A 21,793-nucleotide genomic window follows, 5' to 3' on the forward strand; every position below is an offset into this window, starting at 1 on the left:
CTTGATCTCTTTCCTTTTGCCTACCTTTTTGCTTTAGCCTGTACTAAATCAGAAGGGAAGACAAGGTCAGAATACAAGTGGGATATCTCATTGTAAGATCCTAACTGACCAAATGGAATTGGTGTTAATTAAAATACCACCTTTTTAATTTCATCATGATACTCTGATCCTCCCTAATTGATTATAGAGAATTGTTTATTAACTTTTGATTTCAAATATATGTGACTTAAGATGATGTGTTCTTTTTCCCATTGACTAAGTTGTTTCAAGTCCTCGGATTGAAGATAATCTGAAATTTTAGTAAGCGAGCAAAACAGAGTCTTTTTTTTTTTTTTTAACAATATGGTTGAAATTGCTGAGCTTTAATATGAATATTGTACAGAAGGAGGCTGTTTAAAAGGTAGAAAGTGAGCAGACTGGTATATTTTCTTTTATCTGGCTCTGGAGCATTCAGCGAAGAAAAAAAATAAAGATCAGTGTTTGCTTAGGAATGAATATTTTTATTGTTCTTATACATGATACAAAAGCAGAATATTAGGAATCACTCCTCTATAAAATAGCTTTACCAGATTTCATTTCTTGCTAATTGTTCATTATAGTTTTCCACTTTGATTTAGAGGAAATAGTGATCATATGTGATGTATGAAGTACAAAATCTACAACAATGGATATTTTCTTCTCTAGGCAGCAAGCGTTTTCTAGTAAAAGACTCTTTTTCTCTCTTGGTAAAGTTCTCTGAAAAGTGAAGTGGTGGGATTATGAATTTGACTTGGATAATAACTTACTTTTGGATATTCTTATATAGTATTCTAATGAATACATTTTTTTGGAAGAGCCTACATCTTGATTGAGTTTAACATTGAAAACTGGTTGGCTTTTTTTTTTCCTTAAATATACCTTCACCCTAGGAGGTAATGTTTTTAGATAATTTATTGATCTCCCATGCCAGAGTAGTCAGTATTAATCATGTAGTACAACTTAAGTTAAATGATGTTTAGTGTACTGAAAGGTATTACAACATTCTGTAAGGAAGAGTCTCACATATCTTTTTTTATTACCCCTTACGGTGAAATATGTCTGGAAAATTATGCTTAATTTAAGTGCTATTGACTGACTGTTTCTCCCTTTTTCCAGTCCCCTATGTAATTTTAAGGCCTCCCTCTTCTGTCATTCAGTAGAGATCTTATGGTAGCCCCAGGTCGGCCTACTCATGTTAAATATGTAAAAGTAAAACCGTTTGCCTTCTGACCTCTGAATTTACATATATTAGGACAATAAAATAGGCCGATCTTGGTCCTTTAGATAATAATTGTCTTTCCATGAAATACTGGTGTAGAGGACACCCTCTAGCTAATATGCTGTTTTTAAAGGCCATTTCTTAGTGACTGTTAGTTGGGTAAGTTTAGCACCAAAGGTTTCATTCTTGTGTTTGCTTTTACTTCCAGTAGCATCCTGAAATTTTAGTATATTTCAGTTTCTTATGTATCATCTTTCCCATTCACTGGACTCTCTTGTGAGAGCCTTTTTAATAGCTTTCTGGTAATTCTTTTCTTTAGAAGAAAAAAGTCTGTCTTGCCCATTGCTCCTTTTATCTCTATATCCCCTCACGCAGAGTAAGAAATAGAGTATAAGTAGAACTTTTGAAACTCTATATTTTTCTGCATTCATGTTGTTCTTCTCTTTTCTTACCAGAGGCAGTATTGAATTTTGTTATTCATTCCTTTTTTTTCCTTTACAGCTTTATACATAAGTTTTTATCTCTAAGTAATGTATTTAGTTTTGCCCATTGACCTTTTTATAAATAAAATCCTGCATGTATTATTACGAGCTTTGGGTTTTTTTTTTTTAAGATTTTATTTATTTATTTGACACAAAGAGAGAGAAAAAGCAGGGAGAGTGGAAGAGGGAGAAGCAGGCACCCTGCTAAGCAGGGATACTGATTTGGGTCTTGATACCAGGGCCCCAAGATCATGACCTGAGCTAAAGGTAATTGCTTAACCAACTGAGCCACTTAGGCGCCCCATGAGCTTTGGTTTTAAGATTTATTCATGTTAATACATTTAATTTTAAGTTACTCATTTACACTATTGAATTTATTCGGCCTATTTATTGTTTAAATAGCACAGATTAATTATATATTTCACTGTTAGTATTGCTGATCTTTTTCATTTTTTGCTATCACAGACAATATTGCCATGAATATTTTTGTATTTGTCTTCTGGTGTTATACATACTCAAACTTTTCTCCAGGGTAACCTTGAGTTAAAATGCTGAATCTTGGCTTCACTAGGTTATATTTCCTCTAATTTACATTGCCACAATTGTCTATAAAAATTCCTTGTGCTTTGTATCCCTGTCAAATCTTAACATTGTCAGATTTCCTTTTGTGTTTGCCTCTCTGAAGAGGTGTTAAATGGGATCACATTGTACTCTTAATGTTCGTTTTCCTTCTTATTGTAAAATTTGTATGTTTATTTGCCAGTAATACTGCTTTACTGTAAAGGCATGTTTAAGAGTTTTGCTCATTTTTCTGTTACACTGTCTTATTGTGTTTGTATATGCTAGATGCCAGTCGTTAGCCAATTATATATAGCAGATAACCTTTTAGATTGTGACTTGTCTCTTCATTGTTGTAATTTGTTTTTTTTTGTTTTTGTTTTTGTTTTTTGCTTTCTACAAAACATCTTTATCATAAGTGTTTGGTTTCTTTTCACACTATCTTACGAGATTTTTGTCAATTTACTTTTATTTAAAAGGGAATTTCTTTCCATTCTTCCTTCCGAAATCTAAACCTTATTGTAAAACTGACAAGACAGAGGAGCTGATCTGATTGAGATGGTGGATCTGGAATACTACATGCGTTTCTTTTGAGGCATTTAGGACATTGGGTTTATGAGGAATCCATACTGAGAACCTTTCCTTAGGTTAAAGTAGAATATTACAACAAAAATTTAAGAAGACACATTGTTTCATTATACATAAAGTTATCCCTTCCTCCCACAAACACAAGCTTAGCTGGTTGTTCAGCTCTTTGCATTTCAACCACAAGTAGCATAGTTAAGAACAGGAAACACACAGCAGAGCCTTCTTCTTTTTTTTTTTTTTTTTGTTGTTATTTATATATTTATTTATTTACTTATTTATTTTAAATTAACATGTATTATTTGTTTCAAGGGTATAGGTCTGTGATTCATTAGTCTTCTACACTTCACAGCACTCCCCGTAGCACATACCCTCCCCACTGTCCATCACCCAGCCACCCTATCCCTCCCATCCCCTTCTCCTCCAGCAACCTCAGTTTGTTTCCTGAGACTAAGAGTCTCTTATGGTTCTGAACAGGTGAGATAGCTTTAAATTTTATTGCAAGCCCTTGGCTTTGTAAAAGCATTTAGTTTAGATTTTGTGGAGTTTTAAATTGTATTGAGTTCAAACAGTTTTACTTATCTTGATCATTCAGCTGTCTTCTAATTAAGAACAGCAAATTAAGGGAGGTTGAGGTACATAGGGTTCACTGAGTATATAGGAGAAAGCACTTAATTTTTCATTTAGCAACTTTTAGTAACTACTTTGGGCCACATTCTTTGTTAGGCCTCTGGAACTGTGAAGAGACCTGAAGACAAGGTGGAGAGAACATGGTCTGTTTTGGCAATTACACTAGCTTGAATGGCTGGAGTACAGAATAAGGGGGAAGAAGAGAAGTGACTAGAGGCAGGGGGACTGGTTAGCCTGTAGCAGTGTTCCTAAAATGTGCTTCAGAAAGTATTTGATAACCTGAGTTTGGGTTTTTTGTTTGGGAATTACTGGGCTAAATGGGTTAACAGGTTTTTTTCCCTGCTGAACTTAACCCACCCTTTATTGCAGTAAGCTTTATTACCAATGTCTTAAGAGGAGAACGTAGAGGGCAGCATTTGCTGATGATTTTGAAGGATATTCCACTGTGCATTATAAGAATGAACACTTATTTAGCCCTGTGCCTGCCTTTTTGTTGGAAGCTTGGTCATCCTGTATCCTGCACGGTTATGGCAGGTATCTTATGTTGTGGAACAGATATACCAAGATGAGTCATGGCGATTATATCAAGGCAGAATTAATGACTGTAGAAATTTTGTGTGTGTTTATTGGGTGTTGGATGGGGCGTGTCAGGCACATGGGAATGATAAATAAGAAGGTTGATTGGCACAAGGAGGGGCAGAATGAAGAGATAATTTGATGTAAGTGTCCGTAGGTATATGAAATTTGTACACATGAGTTTAATTGAAAGATCAGATTTTCTTGCCAATGCTCTCTGCATAGCATAGCCTCTGCAGGCTTTCAGGCTGTTCTTTTGTGGCCAAAGGTTGGATTACTTGGAGAAATGTGTACCTGTCTAGTTTTAATACCACAGCTCTTCCTATCACCTGCTCTAGCTTTTTCTAAGCTCAGAGTACCTTTTAAAAGGTTTTTAAATTAAACCCAGGTGTACGTATTAAATACCTGTTTTTCACAGATGAATTAAAGTACACTAAATGGAAAAATCTGCCAGTGTTTAATAGAAATTAACCTCAGGTCAGATTTCTGATCTAGTTTTGTTTTAAAACTATTCCTCTTAATAACTGTATGATTACATTTAATAATACCAAGCTATCTACATTTACCTAACTCTTTATTTTGGGGGCATGAACATAGCAGATATCCTGCAAACAGGAATATAAGTTATTAAATTAGCATAGTAAAATGACTGGGTAATTCTTTTTGGTTCATATTAATGTCAATTTATTTTCTCTTTGAACAGATGATGAACAAGGTATTTGGAGGTACTGTGCACAAAAAAAGTGTTAGAGAAGATGGTGTCTTCAGTATTAGTGTGGACAACACATGCTCATTGTTCAGGTATTATAAATATTTTTAGATGTATAAGAACAGTTAGTAGAGTGACTGACTTAAAGTTGGGATTGTTATTCTTAAGAATTAGAGAGGCTTTAACCCACTGAGCCACCGAGGTGCCCCTTAAATTTCATTTTTAATATTTTTTTTAAAAGATTTTATTTATCCATTTGACAGGCAGAGATCATAAGTAGGCAGACAGGCAGGCAGAGAGAGTGGGGGAAGCAGGCTCCCCGTCGAGCAGACAGCCTAATGTCGGGCTCGATCCCAGGACCTCAGGATCATGACCCGAGCTGGAGGCAGAGGCTTTAACCCACTGAGCCACCCAGGCGTCCCATAATTTTTGTTTTTTAAAAGATTTCAAGTAATCTTGTACCTAAGGTGGGCTCAGGCTTAGAACCCTGAGATCAAGAGTTGCATGTTCTACTGGCAGACCTATCCAGGCACCCCTTAAATTTCTTTTTTACTTTAAAGTTACATTTCCCTCTAACTGCATTAAATGCAGGTGATGTCAGTTAGTGAGCCAGTTACCCCTTTCTTTGTGTGTGTTAATCCAAGAAATTTACTTTTATCTATTTATAATTGAAGTATAGTTGACACAATGTTAGCATTAGTTTCAAGTGTACAACATAGTGATTCCTAAAGTCTATTATACAGTCACTTATTGTTATCATTTCTTTTAATTGGGCTAATTATTTTTAGTTACAGGTATGTTTTGTTTATTAACATACTTGTGCCTAAATTAATTCTTAATGAATAGTTTGCTCCAAGTTGGACAGATAAGAAATTTTAAAAGCCAAGTTATAAACTTAATATCTGAAATGGAGATATCCCAGTTTATACACAAAACTGGCTGTGACTGGCTTCTCTTTAATTTTGAGGTAGAGCAAAAATAAGTATATCTGTTCAAAGATTCTTGTTTTTCAAGATTAATAAAGATGAATAAAAAAGCCATAGTGGCTCAAAATAATCTTATGAACTGAAGCTACTCATTACCAAAATGAACTTGAAATCCAGTGCTTCTTCCATTTCATAATGGAAAGGTTCTGCTTACATTCTTCTGTATCTAAAGTGACTAGTCTTGAGAACCATTTTAGGAATCATGCTGGTATGATACTGTAGAAGCTTTATATCTAAAGATCTGGTTAAAATTTAAAATTTTTCTGTCTGTCTTCCTAGTTGTAAAATTCTGGAACTTATTCACAACCTGCATTAATCCTAAGCACAACGATGACAACACTAGTAAACATGAAACATCCATTTGGCTTTAATGTAGTTTATTTTCTTGCTTTATTTTTAACTTTTTTTTTTTACTTCTCAATATTTAATATTCAGTCCTCTGTCAGATTTTCTCATAATGTAAGAAATATCTTTTTATAGTTGATTTGTTTGAATCAGGATCGAGAGAAAGTCCACATGTTGCATTTGATAAATGTTACTTTTATCATCTTTAAACCATGCCTTTAACTCGTTTGGCATGAGAAGTAGAGGTCCACATTGCTACTGGGTTGTCTTTGTTTCTAGGCCTTTTCAGTGAGTAAAGTTATATATTCTCACAGAGAAAACAAAATCCGTGTATACTCTTAATTCCATTTAAAATGAAAGTTTATGGGTTTTTATCTTATAACTTTGATTTTTGTATCTCCTTACTCTAAGGCTGAAAAAAATCTCAATTCCTAATTATTTAATATTTGTTTTAACCTATAACATGCATATATTTATCCTATATATAGGTGTAAAATAACAATATCAGTGTGTTGGTACTCTCACTTTCTGATATAAAACTACCAAATGTTTAGATCTCTGAAATGCCTTCTGTTCTTAAGATAAATCCTAGTAGAGATAAAATGTTGAAATTATTATTTTGTAGCTTCTTGAAATAATTTTTTATGCATGTGGTTATACCACCAACTTTTAAATATATATTTTTTCAGTTTTCAGTTTTTACAGATTGCCTTTTTTGAGATTTAGTACTCCTATTGGCTTTATTTATAATTCATAGAATAAATTTAAATTCTAGCAGTGTTGCACTCCTACATTTTTTCTATTTTTTTGATTTACACATATGGTGAGTTAGTATTTTAAGGGAAAAGAACAAATTTTAGTTATAAGATGAATAAATTCTGGGGATCTAATAATCAGGCATGGTGACTACAGTTAACAGCACTCTCTTGTATACTTAAAAGTTGCTGAGAGTAGGTCTTAAATGTTCTTTCTATAAACATAAAAAAATAGTAACTATGTGATGTGTAAGGTATGTGTTAACTAACTTTATTGTGGTAATAATTTCATTATCTATAGCAAATTATCGTATTGTACATCTTTAACTTACATGTGGTACATATCAATTATATTTCAATAAAGTTGGAAAAAATAAAGCTTAAGATCCCATTGACCATGTTTTTAAGATATTTCTGTGTTGTGTTTTATTTTTTGTATGTTTAGGGGTCTTCAGAAGGAAGAAATTGTTTTGCTTACCCATGGAGATAGTGTAGACAAAGTGGCTGATGGATTCAAGGTTGTGGCACGTTCTGGGAACATTGTGGCAGGTGAAAATTTTAACACTTTTGCAGATTTCATTTTAAAAAACTTACCTGAAGAGTCTAAGAATGTTTCTCTTTGAGGTACTGTTTCCTACTTTTTTACTTCTAAAAGTTATTGTTCATGTCATAGGATCAAATATTAATTTATGAAGAGAATTTAATATTAGATTATTTAGAAGTCACTGGTTTGCTCCGAAATACTTTAAAAAATGTTCATTCTAATAAAAGTTCTCCGGATGTAAAACACCACTTTTATGGCCCAGGAAAAACTTGAGAATTGTCTATTTTTCTAGTGTGCTTTATTCATAATTGGGTTTTTAAATGCCTTTCTTAGGTATACATAGGCATATATCTTAGACATCTGTGAAACACCAGACTAAGCACTCAGGATGTTTCTCTGATGCAGGGTTGGCAAACTGTGAGCGGTGGTTCAAATCTAGCTTATAGACTGTTATGTTATTAAAGGGTTATGATAAAAGACAGGAACTGTATGCATGTGTCCCACAGAGCCTAAAATTTGTACGATTTAGTCCTTTGTAGAAATTTTGCCAGTCTGTACTTAATTTTTTTTATTTTTATTTTTTTAAAAGATTTTATTTATTTATTCAACAGAGATCACAAGTAGGCAGAGAGGCAGGCAGAGAGAGAGAGGAGGAAGCAGGCTCCCCACCAAGCACAGAGCCCGATGCGGGGCTTGATCCCAGGATGCTGGGATCATGACTTGAGCCGAAGGCAGAGGCTTTAACCCTCTGAGCCACCCAGGCGCCCTGCCGATCTGTACTTTAAAGCCATTTTTATTTTCTTCTTTTTTGAGGAAGAAGAATTGATTTTCTGGCAGTTTGTGATTTTTTGACTTGCTTATTTGTATAGTTGTTATGTAAATAATAACCAATAATCCTGGGAGTCAGTAAAAAAAAATGGATTTATCAATAAAGTTCTTTTTGTTTGAAACACCACACCTAAACAGTAAATCGAAATGTTTTTATTTAAGATTAACAGTGGTAGAGGGCTTACGTATTTGTATTCATTCAGCCAGTATTTGTGTGTCTACTTTGTGCCAGTAACATTTTCAAGTGTCAAGGGTAAAGAAGTGAACAAAGTGGACAGAAATCTCTGTTCAGCATTCTAGTTGGGAGAGTGATGGGACAGCTAATACACAAATACAGAATATGTCATGTGTCAGATAGCATTTAAGTGCATTGAAAAGAAATACAGGAAGAGAAGAGTGTTGCAGACAGAGTATGTATGATAAAGGTTGTTACTGTTTTATATAGGATATTCAGGGAAGGTATTTCTATATAATGATACTGAACATGAAGGAAGTAAGTGCTGACCCTTCTAGGTATTTGGGGGAAGAAGAAATAGCAGTACAAAGCTCCTGGGATGGGACCGTGTTTGAGGAACAGCAGGGAAGTCTACACGGTTGGAGGAGCGTAGTATAAGATGAGGTTAGAGAGGTTATCACGGGGGCCGGGACACAGGCCATTTGAGGCCACTATAAAATTGTTGGCTTTACTCATCATCTGATTTAAGGATTACCTTAGCCATAGTAAGGAGAAAAGAGAAAGGGTCAAATGTAGAAGTAGGGAGATCAGCTAGGAATCTCCTGCAGCAATCAGGAGAGGAGACAGTAGTGTAAGGAATAGTGTGGTAGAGGTGGAAGTGGTCAAGAGTGATTGTTTTCTCATATAGATCTTGTACATATTTTGTCAGATTTATGCCTTAATATTTCATTTATTTGAAATTGTTTTTAATTTCAAATCCCACTTGTTCTTTGCTGGTATGTAGGAAAGTTGTGAACTTTTGTGTATTAGCCTTACATCCTACAACCTTACTGTAATCACATACTAGTTGCTAGAGTTTTTCTGTTGATTTTTTTCTTCCCTTCAGATTTTCTATACAGATGATTATGTCATCTGTGAACAAAGACAGCTTTATTTCTTCTTTCTCAGCCTGCATACCTTTTATTTCCTTTTCTTATTGCGTCAGTTAGGACTTTAATTTGGTGTTGAAAAGCAGTGGGGTGAGGGAACATCCTTGCCTTGTTCCTGATTTTAGTGGGAAAATTTTCAGTTTCTGTTTGGTATGATTTTAGCTGTAGGATTTTAGAAGATACTCTTTATCCCGTTAAGGAAGTTCCCCTATAGTCCTAGTTTACAGGGAGTTTTTATCGTGAATGGGTGTTGGAATTTTTTTCAGATGCCTTTCTGCATCTATTGAATCAGATCACGTAACTTTTAAAATTGTTAGAGGCTTATTGAAATTATCTATTTCTTATGTGAGTTTTGGTAATTTGTGTCTTTTCAAAGAATTGGTCCATTTCATCTGTGTTATAAAATTTGTGGACATGGTGCATCACCACTTCCTCATATCAGGGAGATCATATGATAGTTGTCTTTCTCTGCTTGACTTATTTCGCTAAGCATGATACGCTCTAGTTCCATCCATGTTGTTGCAAATGGCAAGATTTCATTTCTTTTGATGGCTGCATAGTATTCCATTGTGTATATATACCACATCTTCCTGTACCCCTGGGGATAAAAATATATGTTTATAAAAAATAAAAAATTAAAAAAAAAAAAATTTGTGGACATGGAGTTATTCATAGTATTCCTTTATTATTTTAATGTTCATGGGACCTGTAGTGATGTTTCCTCTTTTATTTCTGACATTCGCAATTTGTGTCCTCTCCCTCTTTTTTAGTTAACCTGGCTAGAGGCTTGTCCATTTTATTGATCTTTTCAAAGAACCAGCTTGTGCTGCTGGTGGTTGTGGTTGCTGTTGATTTCCTGTTTTCAGTTTCATTGATTTCTGTTTAATTTTTATTATTTCTTTTGGTTACCTTAGATTTAATTTGCCCCTCTTCTCTTATTTCTTAAGGTGGAAGTTTAGGCTATTGTGTTTGAATCTCTTTTTTCCTAATATATGTATTTAGTGCTGAAAATTTCCCTCTAAGTACTGTTTTTTGTTGGTCTTTTGGTGTTCTGAGAGCAATTTTCAGAGTGTGGGGAGGGTTGGGGTGGGTTTCCTCACCAACAAGCAGTTCTTACACACCAGTATGGTATTTGAGCAGTCACTTCAGCTCATCTCAGTTTTGACATTCTGTACCCAAAGGTAGCATTAGATTACACGGGTTGAGGGCTACATTCCACAAGATCATCCCCCTTCCCTACCCACACACTTTACAGACACTAGTTGCGAGCCCAGGCTATCACCTGTGCTTCTGACTGAGCAGCTGTTGATTGAAGTTCTAGTGACCCCGTACTTGGATTTCAGACACCAGTCAGAGGTCCAAGTTACTTATATTCTTACTGACTGGCTGTAAATCAGAGGTTTGCATGATCTCTTTCTCGGTTCAATTAACTTTCTAGAGTGGCTCACAGAACTCAGAGAAACATTTATCACTAGATCCCTGGTTTATCATAGAAGGATACAACTCAGGAACAGCCAGATGGAAGAGAATGGAGAAAGACGTGGAGCTTCCATCCCCTCTCCAGGTGCACCATTCTCCCCAAACTCCACGTGTTCACTAATCTGGAAGCTCTCCAAACATCATCCTTTTGTGTTTTTATGAAGGCTTTATTACATAGGCATGATTGATAAAATCATTGCTTCCTGGTAATTGATTCATCCTCCAGCCCCTCTCCCCTTCATGGAGGCCAGGAGGTTGAGACTGAAAGTTCCAAGCCTCTAATCACATGGTTATCTCCCCTGGCAACCAGCCCCTATTCCTAAGTGCTTTCCAAAAGTCACCTTACTAATATGAGAGATACTGTTACACTCTCATCTCTTAGAAATTCAAAGGTTTTGGGATCTGTGAGCCAGGAACTTTGAGTGATTTCTTTATGGTAGACTAAAGTTTCTCACCCTTATAATTTTCCTTCTCTCTAAAGAAATTCTTTTGTCATTTCTTGAAAGTCCAGTGTGCTGACTGCAAACAGCTTCAATATTTGCTTGTCTGAGAAAGTCTTTATTTTTCTTCACTTTTGAAGGATAATTTCTCAGGGTACAGAATCCTAGGTTGCTAGTTTTATTTTTCCCCCCTCTCTCAACCTTTTAAAAGCTTTTTAGAAGGTTAATTGACAACATTGTAAGGTATTAAGTATATAGTGTGGTGATTTGATACAGGTACACATAAGGAAAGGATTCCCTCATGGAATTAATTGACACATCCATCTCCTCACATATTTGCCTTTTTTTGTGTGTGATAACATTTAAGTTCTGTTTTCTTAGCAAATTTAGATTACCTGATACAGTGTTATCAATTACAGTCACCATATTATTAATTAGGTCCTCAGACTTCATTCTACTCATCTTATAACTGAAAGTTTGTACCCTTTTACACCTCTCCCTATATATAAGATTCCACATATAAGCAGTACCATACAATATTTGGCTAATTTGGCTAATTTCACTTAGCCTGATACTTTCCAGGTTCTTCTGTGTTGTTGCAAAGGACAGAGTTTCCTTCTTTTTAAAAGCTGAATAATACTCCATGTTGTGTATGTATGTTATATGTGTGTTTATAGATACAAATTTTCTTTATCCATTCATCCATTGATATACACTTAGCTTGTTTCCATGTCCTGTCTGTTGTGAGTAATGCTGCAGTGAACATACAGACATCTATTTGAGATAACGGGTTCATATCCTTTGGGTGTATACATAGAAGTAGAATTGCTGGATCACATGGTAATTCTAGTTTTAATTTTTTGTGGGACCTCCATACTCTTTTCTTTGTGACTATACCAGTTTATATATATATCCCACCAGCAGTTTACAAGGAGTTCATTTCTCTGCCTCTTTGCCAGCATCGATCATCTTTTTTTTTTTTTTTTTTTTTTTAGTAGACATCGTAACAGGTGGGAGAGGACATCATTGTAGATTTAATTTACATTTCCTGATGCCTAGTGATATTGAGCATTTTTACCTAGTGTTGGCCATTTGTAGGTCTTCCAAGTTTTGGTAGATCTATTCAAGTCTTTTGCCCATTTTTAAATTGGGCCATGGGTGGTGGTGGTTTTTTTTTTTTTTTTTTAAATTTTTATGAGTTCCTTATTTATTTTGTATATTGACCTTTTAGTGGCTTGCAAAAATTTTTTTTTCCATCCCATAGGTTGCCTTTTCATTTTGTTGATGGTTTCCTTTCCTATACAGAAGTTTTTTAGTTCGATACAGTTCCACTTATTTTTGCTTCTGTTGCCTTTGCTTTTGGTGTCAAATCCAAAAATCATTGCTAAGACATGCTAAGTCAAGGAGCTTTTCCCCTGTGATTTCTTCTAGGAGTTTTGTGAGTTCAGGTTTTGTGTTTAAGTCTTTAATCATTTTAAGTTGATTTTTGTATATGGTATAAGGTAGGGATCCAGTTTCATTCTTTAGTATGTGGCTGTCTGGTTTGCACCATTGTTGAAGAATTACCCTTTCTTCATTATGTATACTTGGCTTCTTGGTTGTAAATTGCTCATACATACAAGGATTTATTTCTGGGCTCTTGATTCTGTTTCTTTGGCTTCTGTGTCTGTATTTATGCTGATATTGTACTGTTTTGATTACTATTTTGTAATGTTTGAAATCAGGACATGTGATGCCTCTTGCTTTTTTTTCTCAAGATCGCTTTGGCTCTTTGAGGTCTTTTGTGGTTTGATATAAGTTTTAGGATTCCTTATTTTCTATTTCTATGAAAAAGGCATTGGAATTTTGATAGAGATTGAATTGAATCTGTATATAGCTTTGGGTAGAATGGACATTTTAGCAGTTTCTTCTAATCTATGAACATAGAATATTACTTCATTTATTTGTACGTTCAGTTTCTTTCATCACCGTCTTAGAGTTTTGAGTATCTTTCACCTACTTGGTTAAGTTTGTTCCTAAATATTCTATTGTTTTGGTGCTATTGAAAATGGGAAGGTTTTCTTAATTTCTCTGGTAGTTTAACTTAGAGAAACACAATTGACTTTGGTATGTTGATTTTCTATTCCACAACCTTACTGAAATTGTTTATTTGTTGTAACACTTCTTTTGGTGAAGTCAAGGTTTATTTGAGATGTTTTGTTCTTGGTGTAGTTATTAATTGCCATAAGCTTCCTTCCTAGAATTGTTTTTGCTGCATCCCATAAGTTTTGGGATTATGTTTCCATTTTTATTTGCCTTTTTTTCCCTCTTTTGATTTATCCTTTCACCCATTCCTTTGTCAGGAGCGTGTTTTTTAATCTCTGTGAGTTTGTGAATTTTCTAGTTTTGTTCTTGTAATTTCTAGTTTTTTACCATTGTGGTTGGAAAAGATGTTGGATAGGATTTTAATCTTCCCCCCCTTTTTTTTTTAAAGATTTTATTTATTTATTTGAGGGAGAGAGAAAGAGAGAGCATGAGAGCAGGGAGGGTCAAAGGGAGAAATATTCTGACTCCCCTCTGAGTGGGGAGCCCAGTGAGGGAATTGATCCCGGGACTCCAGGATCATGACTTGAGCTGAAGGCAGTTGCTTAACCAACTGAGCCACCCAGGTGCCTGGATTTTAGTCTTAGATGAGATTGGATTCTCTATCTTTTGAAAGGAGAGACAAAGAAATTGCTTTTGGATTGCATTTGGAGTGGGGACAGAAGGGTATAATTGAGTTTTAGCTCCCAGGTTTTTTGTACAACCATCCAGAAAGTTTAAATTTCTGTTTACCTGAAGGGAAAGAATGCAGTCACGAAAGTTTGTAGATTAAATTCAAGATGCCTTATTACACAATGAAAAAAAGGCATGCGTAAGCAGTTGTATATAGGAGTCTAGACTGTAGAGTAGAAAATTGGGCTGGAGGTATAAATTTGGGGGTGTACCATCATATGGGTAGAATGTAAAGTTATGAGAGTTGCAGATACTCAATGTATAGAGAAGAGATTTAAGGGCTGAGTGAGCACTGGGCAACTTTCATGAGATGAGTAAGATGAGAAGGAAAGAACAAAGATTAAGAAGGAGCAGACAGTGAAATAAATGAACCAAGAAAGGTATCCTAGAACCCAAGTAAAGAAAATGTGAGGGCGTATAGGTGGCTCAGTGGGTTAAAGCCTCTGCCTTTGGCTCAGGTCATGGTCCTAGGGTCCTGGGATCGAGCCCTGCATCGGGCTCTCTACTTACTGGGGAGTCTCCTTCCCCCTCTGCCTCTCTGCCTACTTGTGATCTCTCTCTGTCGGGTAAATAAATAAAATCTTTAAAAAAGAAAAAAGAAAATATGAGATTCCTTTGTATAGTAGAATGAGTATGAATTTGGGAGCTTGCCCGGCCTGGTTTAACTACTTAACCAGTTATAAGTTTCTTGACATCTCAGAGCCAAAAACAGGGGTAATGCATATATAGGTAAAACATCTAGTCTATCATTTTTGCTTAGTAAATAATCCATAATTTGTCAGAAACACATTTGTCAAATCCATGAAGTTACTTTTGTGGTTAATAGTATCTAAGAAAGGAATATGTAGAATATTCTGACAGGCCTAATACACGAGGATTTTCTAATACATAAAATTGATAGTTGCATATTGCATATGAAAGCCCTGTGAGACTGAGAGCCAAAATTGAGTTATCATTATATTAAATAGACAAAGTAATCATGGTGGAGAAGTGAAAGGACTATGAGGTAATCTCTGTAGAACCTAGTTCACTGTCCTGTATAGTTCACTAATCGGTACCCAAAGACCTTTAAAGAAAAATTGTGGCCATGTAGTTTTATTTTATTTTTTTCCTCCTGTAGCTAAAAATGCACTAAGTTGTATCAGTTTTTACATTTATAGAGGAAGAAATTGTGAGGAATTAATATGGGTACTTAGCTGAGTCTTCCACATGAAAACATTTTTAATTTGTGATTATTTTCTCTATAAAGGTATAGCAAATGAATCTAAAAAATTATATGGAGCACAGTTCCACCCTGAAGTTGGCCTTACAGAAAATGGGAAAGTAATCCTGAAGAATTTCCTGTATGATATAGCGGGGTGCAGTGGGACCTTCACTGTGCAGAACAGAGAACTCGAGTGCATTCGAGAGATCAAAGAAAGAGTAGGCACATCAAAAGTTTTGGTAAGGAATTTACATCTGAAAGTCTACAAATTTATGTCAATAATGTTAGAACTCAGAGCTGGGTTCATCACCATAACCCTTAAATGCTGGTGGGGTGATCGGATGTTTTGTGAGTTGCACTGTTTCAGAGCGCTTTTTCAATTACTGCATCTACTTTCGATAAAAATGATGTTTTTAAAGGTACTGATTTAAGCTGATAGTTTTTATTTTATTTTACTTTCTTGTTTATTGTATTCAACATGATTTTTCTTTTAATTTCACCTTACAAGGTTTTACTCAGTGGTGGAGTAGACTCAACAGTTTGTACAGCTTTGCTGAATCGTGCTTTGAACCAAGATCAAGTCATTGCTGTGCATATTGATAATGGCTTTATGAGGAAACGAGAAAGCCAATCTGTAGAAGAGGCTCTCAAAAAGCTTGGAATTCACGTCAAAGGTATTGATGATCCCCCAGAAAAGTCTATATGTGAAGACTTACTTAACAAATCATATCTAGCCTATGGTTTGAGTGAGCTCGTTGTCTTAACCAAGTACAGGTTTCAAAGGGTGCCTGGGTGCCCCAGTTAGCTCTTGATTTTGGCTCAGGTCATGATCTCAGGGGTGTGGGAACAAGCCTTGTCTCCTCTTCCACACTCAGTGGGGAGTCTGCTTGGGATTCTCTCTCTCTCACTCTGCCCTCCATCCCTCCACCCCAACCCCTGCCCTTGTGTGCACTCACATAGGCACACACACTCTCTCAGATCTTAAAAACAACAACAACAACAACAAAAAACACCCAGTGAAGCACAGGTTTTCCAATAAACTTATAATTATTTTTTTACTTTTACATTTTAATTATCTGTTTCAAGACGGGTCCCAGTATAAATTTTAAAACTGAAATCAGTGGAAATTCCAAAAAATCAAATCAATAAAAAAATCAATAAAATTACATCTATCATTCTGTTCTCTTCTCTGGATTCATTCTTTTTGAGTACTCTTTTCCTATCCATAATATTATTTATGTATGAGAATTTCCAAGTCTTCCTATAACAGTTGTGGATGTATAGATTACTTTACAATCTGAAAGGCTTATACAGAGAAGAGGAGTGAAGAGCTAGTCACTTTTTTTTTCTAGTTTTATTGAGAAATAATTGACATACATCACCATATAAGTTTAAGGGTGCAGCATGATGATTAGCTTTTGCATATATTTTGAAAGGATTATCCCAACAGTGTCAGTTAACATCCATCTTATAAAAAAGAACATTTTCTTTTTATGATGTGAACTCTTAGGATTCACTCTTAACTTTTCTGTGAATCAACCAGCAGTATTAGCTGTAATTGTTATGTTGTACAATACAGCCTTAGTACTTATTTATCTTGTAACTGGAAGTTTGTACCTTTTAACCACCTTCTTCTAGTTCTCCTCCTCCTCACCCTCCACTTCTAATAAGTCAGATCTCTTTCTGTGAGTTTGATTTTTTAGATTCTATTTATAAGTGAGATCATACAGTATTTGTCTAACTTATTTCATTTGACATAATGCCTTTAAGATCCATGCATTTTATCACAAAGAGTAGGTTTCCTTGTTTTTTAGGGGAAAATAATTTTCCAGTGTGTGTGTGTGTGTGTGTGTGTGTGTGTGTATCATCTTTATTCATACATGGATGGACACTTAGGTTGTTTCCATATCTTAGATATTGCAAATAATGCCACTAAGAATATGGGAGTGCAGTTATCTTTTTGTGTGTTTTCATTTTCTTTGGATATATCTCCAGAAGTGGAATTGTTGGATCACATGGCAGTTTTATTTGTAATTTTTTGAGGATCCTCCAAAACTCCTTTTTTTTTTTTTTTTTAAATTAAAGATAGAGTGAGTGAGTGTGAGCTGGGGTGGAGGGGTTGGTGGGGACACAGAGGGAGTGAGAGAATCTCAGGCAAACTCCAAACTCCACGCTGAGCATGGAGACCAATGCAGGACTCTATCTCATAACACTGAGATCATGACCTAAGCTGAAATCAAGTTGGACACTTAACTGACTGAGCCCCCCAGGAGGCCTCCAGAACTCTTCTGAGTGGCTATATCAGTTGACAATCTTACTAACATTGCACATGGATTCCCTTTTTTCCACATCCTCGTCTGTGTTTATTATCTCATCATTTTGGTGATGGCCATTCTAACAGGTATGAGGTGTTATCTCATTGCAGTTTTAATTTGCATTTCCCTAATAAGTAGTGATATTGAGCATCTTTTCTATGTGCCTGTTGGCCTTTTGTATATCTTCTTTGGAGATAAGTGTATTCAGGTACTCTCTCCATTTTTTGATTGGGTTATTTGTGTTTTTGCTGTTGAGTTGGATAAGTTCTTTATATATTTTGGATATTAATCCCTTGTCAGATACGTCCTTTGCAATATCCTCCCATTCAGTCGATTGCCTTTTCATTTTGTTGATGGGTTCCTTTGTTGTGCAAAAGCTTTTTATTTTGTTGTAGTCCCAATAGTTTATTTTTGCTTTCCTTTCCCTTGTCTGAGGAGACCTATCTAGTAATATGTTGCTAAGGGGAGGAAACTAACAAAAGCAGGACTTGTGGGGAGGCTCAAGATTTGGAAACATTGGCTTCCCTGTGTGATGTGGTCCTCAGGGTGAGCCTAAAACAGATTGGTTGAAAATCTGAGGGGATTCTTTTCCTTAACAGGGGACTGAATTGCTGCTATCCCTCCCTATTGGAAGACTGTGGATTTATTCTTTAAAGAGGCTACATAAAAGAAACTTTGGACTTGGGCATAACAATACCAGGCATAGTTGAGGATAGGAATAAGATTCTACATTAAAAACAGTAGGAGTAAGCAAAAATCTGTATAATGAATGATTACTCTCTCCCTGCCACTTCCGGTGTTTCCTTATCAGATGCTGATAGGCAGGAGATTGGAGGTGTCTTTTCTGGGGTAATTGATCAGTTTAAGAGAAACTACAAATTCACTGGTGTCCCCCAGTGAAATATAGCCATCTGTATTTCAGTGAAGTTCATCAGTTGTTCAGCCTTACTACCAAGTAGAGATCTTAGTAAGTTGTTAAGTACCTTGCTTTTAAAAAATAAAAGGATAGCCAGTGATTGCTAGTGCAGTTTGGAGAACTTCGATCCCACTGTATGTACCACTACTTTCATTTCCTTTGGGGCTACGGTTCTTCCTTTGGCTTTTGCTTGTTGTTCTTGTGGGGCACTGAATAAGGGAAAGCAATGGCATAATGTATGATATCATGGCCTTAGATTACCAAATGCTACAGGATTCTCAAAAAACCCCACAAAATTAGTGAGTTTCTGTGTCTGGACTCTATTAATCGTGGTTTATTGGTAGTTCTCAAATAGTAGCCAAGGTAAGGGGTGATCAAAACATCCATCTAGGTTTTCTTTCTTTAGCTTAACCCATTATTTATGTTATTTAAAATCTTCTATTAGTTTTAAAATGTGCTTCTCTTCCTCAGTGATAAATGCTGCTCATTCTTTCTACAACGGAACAACAACTCTACCAATATCAGATGAAGATAGAACGCCACGAAAAAGAATTAGCAAAACATTAAATATGACAACAAGTCCTGAAGAGAAAAGAAAAATTATCGGGGATACTTTTGTTAAGGTGCCTTTATAATATCCACAATTTGTACTGTTTTTGATGTGAATTTTAGTATGTGTTTTTTCTTGTCCTTATATCAAATAATCATTTGCTGACCAATTTTGATTTTTTTTTTTTTTTTTTATTAAGAACTTCAGTGCATGTTACTGTTACACTGACTGGTTTTAAAAAACACGTATACTTACGTTGTCAGGCTTTTATTTTAACTATTTAAGAATAGATATTTCCGTTGATACTAGACTTTTTAATTCTTTGGGGATTTCAGTGGCTAGTTTTCAGGCTCTTGAATGTTTGCTTATCTTTATGAATCTTTCTAAAGTATATATTCTTGAAAGAGTTTACTTTGGGAGTTGGTATGGATTTTATCTCTTGGTCAGTATTGCAAAAGGATTCTGAGAGATCTTGTTGAAAGTATAAAAAAGACTATGCTTTTTTAAAGATTCACCTCTTAAAAGACTGTTTTACTCCTCTTGGTTATAGATTGCTAATGAAGTAATTGGAGAAATGAACCTGAAACCAGAGGAGGTTTTCCTTGCCCAAGGTACTTTACGGCCTGATTTAATTGAAAGTGCATCCCTTATTGCAAGTGGCAAAGCTGAACTCATCAAAACCCATCACAATGACACAGAGCTTATCAGAAAGTTGAGAGAAGAGGTAAAAGCTTATGAGAACTTTGCCATAAAGTCTTTCTTCCCCACCCCCCTGCCCTGAACCATTTTTAAATGTATAGTTCAGTAATGTTAAGTATATTTGTACTGTTGTGAGACAGATCTCCATAACTTATTCATCTTATAAAACTTGAAACTTTATATCCCTTGAACAACAGGTACTCTCTCTTTTCCTTCTTCCCAACCCCTGGTCACCACCATTCTACTTTCTGTCTCCATGAATATGACTACTTTAGATACCCTATAAAAGTGAAATCATTTGTCTTTTTGTGACTGGCTTATTTCATTTAGCATAGGTCCTCAAGGTTCATCCATGTCGTAACATGTGACAGGATTTTCTTCTTCTTAAGGCTAAATAATATTTTATTATATGTGTATACACATTCTGTTTATCCATTTATCTGTTAGTGGACATTTGGGTTGCTTCTACTTTTTGGCTATTGTGAATTGTGCTGCTGTGGACATGAGTTGACAAATATCTCTTGAAGACCTTGCTTTCTCAGGTTTTGTTTGTTATATACAAGAAGCAGTATTGCTGGATCATATGATAGTTTTTGTTTGTTTTTGTAAGATTTTAAGTAATCTCTCTGCTCATTATGGGGCTTGAGAACTTACAACCCCAAGATTAAGAGTTGTATGCTCTACTGACTGAATCAGCTAGGCACCCCATGGTCGTTCTATTTTTAATTTTTAATTTTTAATTTAATTCTTAATGTTTCCATAGCAGTTCTATCATATTACAATCCACCAGCAATATACTATACCTTAAGAACAACTGTTATTTTCTGTCTTTTTTTTTTTTTTTTTTTTTGTAATTCACATTCATGAAGATGGCTACATCTGTCTTTATTTTAGGCACGTTAGTGGATGGGAAGTGGTATCTCATTGTGATTTTGATTTGCATTTCCTTAATAACTAATGATGTTGAACATCTTTTCATGTGCTTATTGGCCATTTGTATATTTTCTTAGAAATATCTGTTCATATTTTTTGCACATTTTTAATTTATTTATCTTTATTACTGAATTGTGTTCTTTATATACTATAGATCCTTTATCAAATAGGAATAGGTGACTTTTCTCTTAATGGTGTCATTTGGAGAGCTTTAATTTTGAGACTAGTATGATTTCTAATTGCCTTGTATTCTAATGAGAACTAGATCAGAGATGGTGGGTAGGACTGCTCTGATTTACTTACATTTGAAAGGTTTATGTTTAAAATGTGTTTCGGAGAGAAGTACAAAGGTCAGTAAAATGTTCATCTAATTCCTTATGAACACGTAGGAGAACATACTTTAAGATATGAAATTAAAAAAAATATCTTTCACCTTAGATTAAAAAATCAACAGGAAAGATCAATAATATGTTATTCTTTATTTACCATGTCTTTTTCATTACCCATTTGATTAATTGGCTTCTCCCTCTGTAGGGAAAAGTAATAGAACCTCTGAAAGATTTTCATAAAGATGAAGTAAGAATTTTAGGCAGAGAACTTGGACTTCCGGAAGAGTTAGTTTCCAGGCATCCATTTCCAGGTAAAAAAAGAAAAAGAATTGAATTGCTCGATTTGTCATTAGACTTCCATGTTGAAGAAAAATCAATTCAGACAGTTTTGAAGCAATTACCTCAGGGAAAATGTAACTTTAGAAAAAGGAAAGGGTGGGCAGGGAACAAAATTCGTAGTACCTATTGTGTATACTTCATTTTCTTACATAATTATTTTCCATTGTATTTGTATTGTATCAGTGAGTCTGGCCTATAATGTTGCCATCAAATGAGAAAAACAAAACATAGAGAAATTTTAATAACAGAGCCACACAAGTCTTTTTTTTTTTTTTTAAGCTTTTATTTATTTATTTTAGAGTGAGCAGGGGGAGGAGCAGGGGGATAGGGAGAGGAGAATTTTAAGCAAGCTCCACACCCAGTGCGGATCCCAACATGGGGCTTGATATGACAACCCTGAGATCATGACCTGAGCTGAAATCAGTCAGATGCTTAACAAACTGAGCCACCCAGGTGCCCCGCATTGCCATACAATTCTTAGTGTTAGAGCTGCAAT

At 35.2% G+C, this 21,793-nt stretch overlaps 1 protein-coding gene across 2 annotated transcripts in view; it reads left to right on the top strand.

Moving 5' to 3' along the window:
* The window catches only part of GMPS (guanine monophosphate synthase), a 68,050-nt gene that overhangs the window by 28,172 nt on the left and 18,085 nt on the right, over positions 1–21,793 (top strand). For both annotated transcript variants that reach the window (XM_004755612.3, XM_004755613.3), the window contains exons 4-10: positions 4,772–4,869; positions 7,309–7,412; positions 15,262–15,455; positions 15,725–15,890; positions 18,919–19,070; positions 19,548–19,721; positions 21,164–21,269. In XM_004755612.3, coding sequence (XP_004755669.1) covers positions 4,772–4,869; positions 7,309–7,412; positions 15,262–15,455; positions 15,725–15,890; positions 18,919–19,070; positions 19,548–19,721; positions 21,164–21,269 — 994 coding nt within the window. The remainder of the gene's footprint in view (positions 1–4,771; positions 4,870–7,308; positions 7,413–15,261; positions 15,456–15,724; positions 15,891–18,918; positions 19,071–19,547; positions 19,722–21,163; positions 21,270–21,793) is intronic.

This window comes from Mustela putorius, unplaced genomic scaffold (assembly GCF_011764305.1).
Source record: "Mustela putorius furo isolate JIRA1106 unplaced genomic scaffold, ASM1176430v1.1 tig00003834_pilon_pilon_pilon, whole genome shotgun sequence".
Lineage (NCBI taxonomy): Eukaryota > Metazoa > Chordata > Mammalia > Carnivora > Mustelidae > Mustela > Mustela putorius.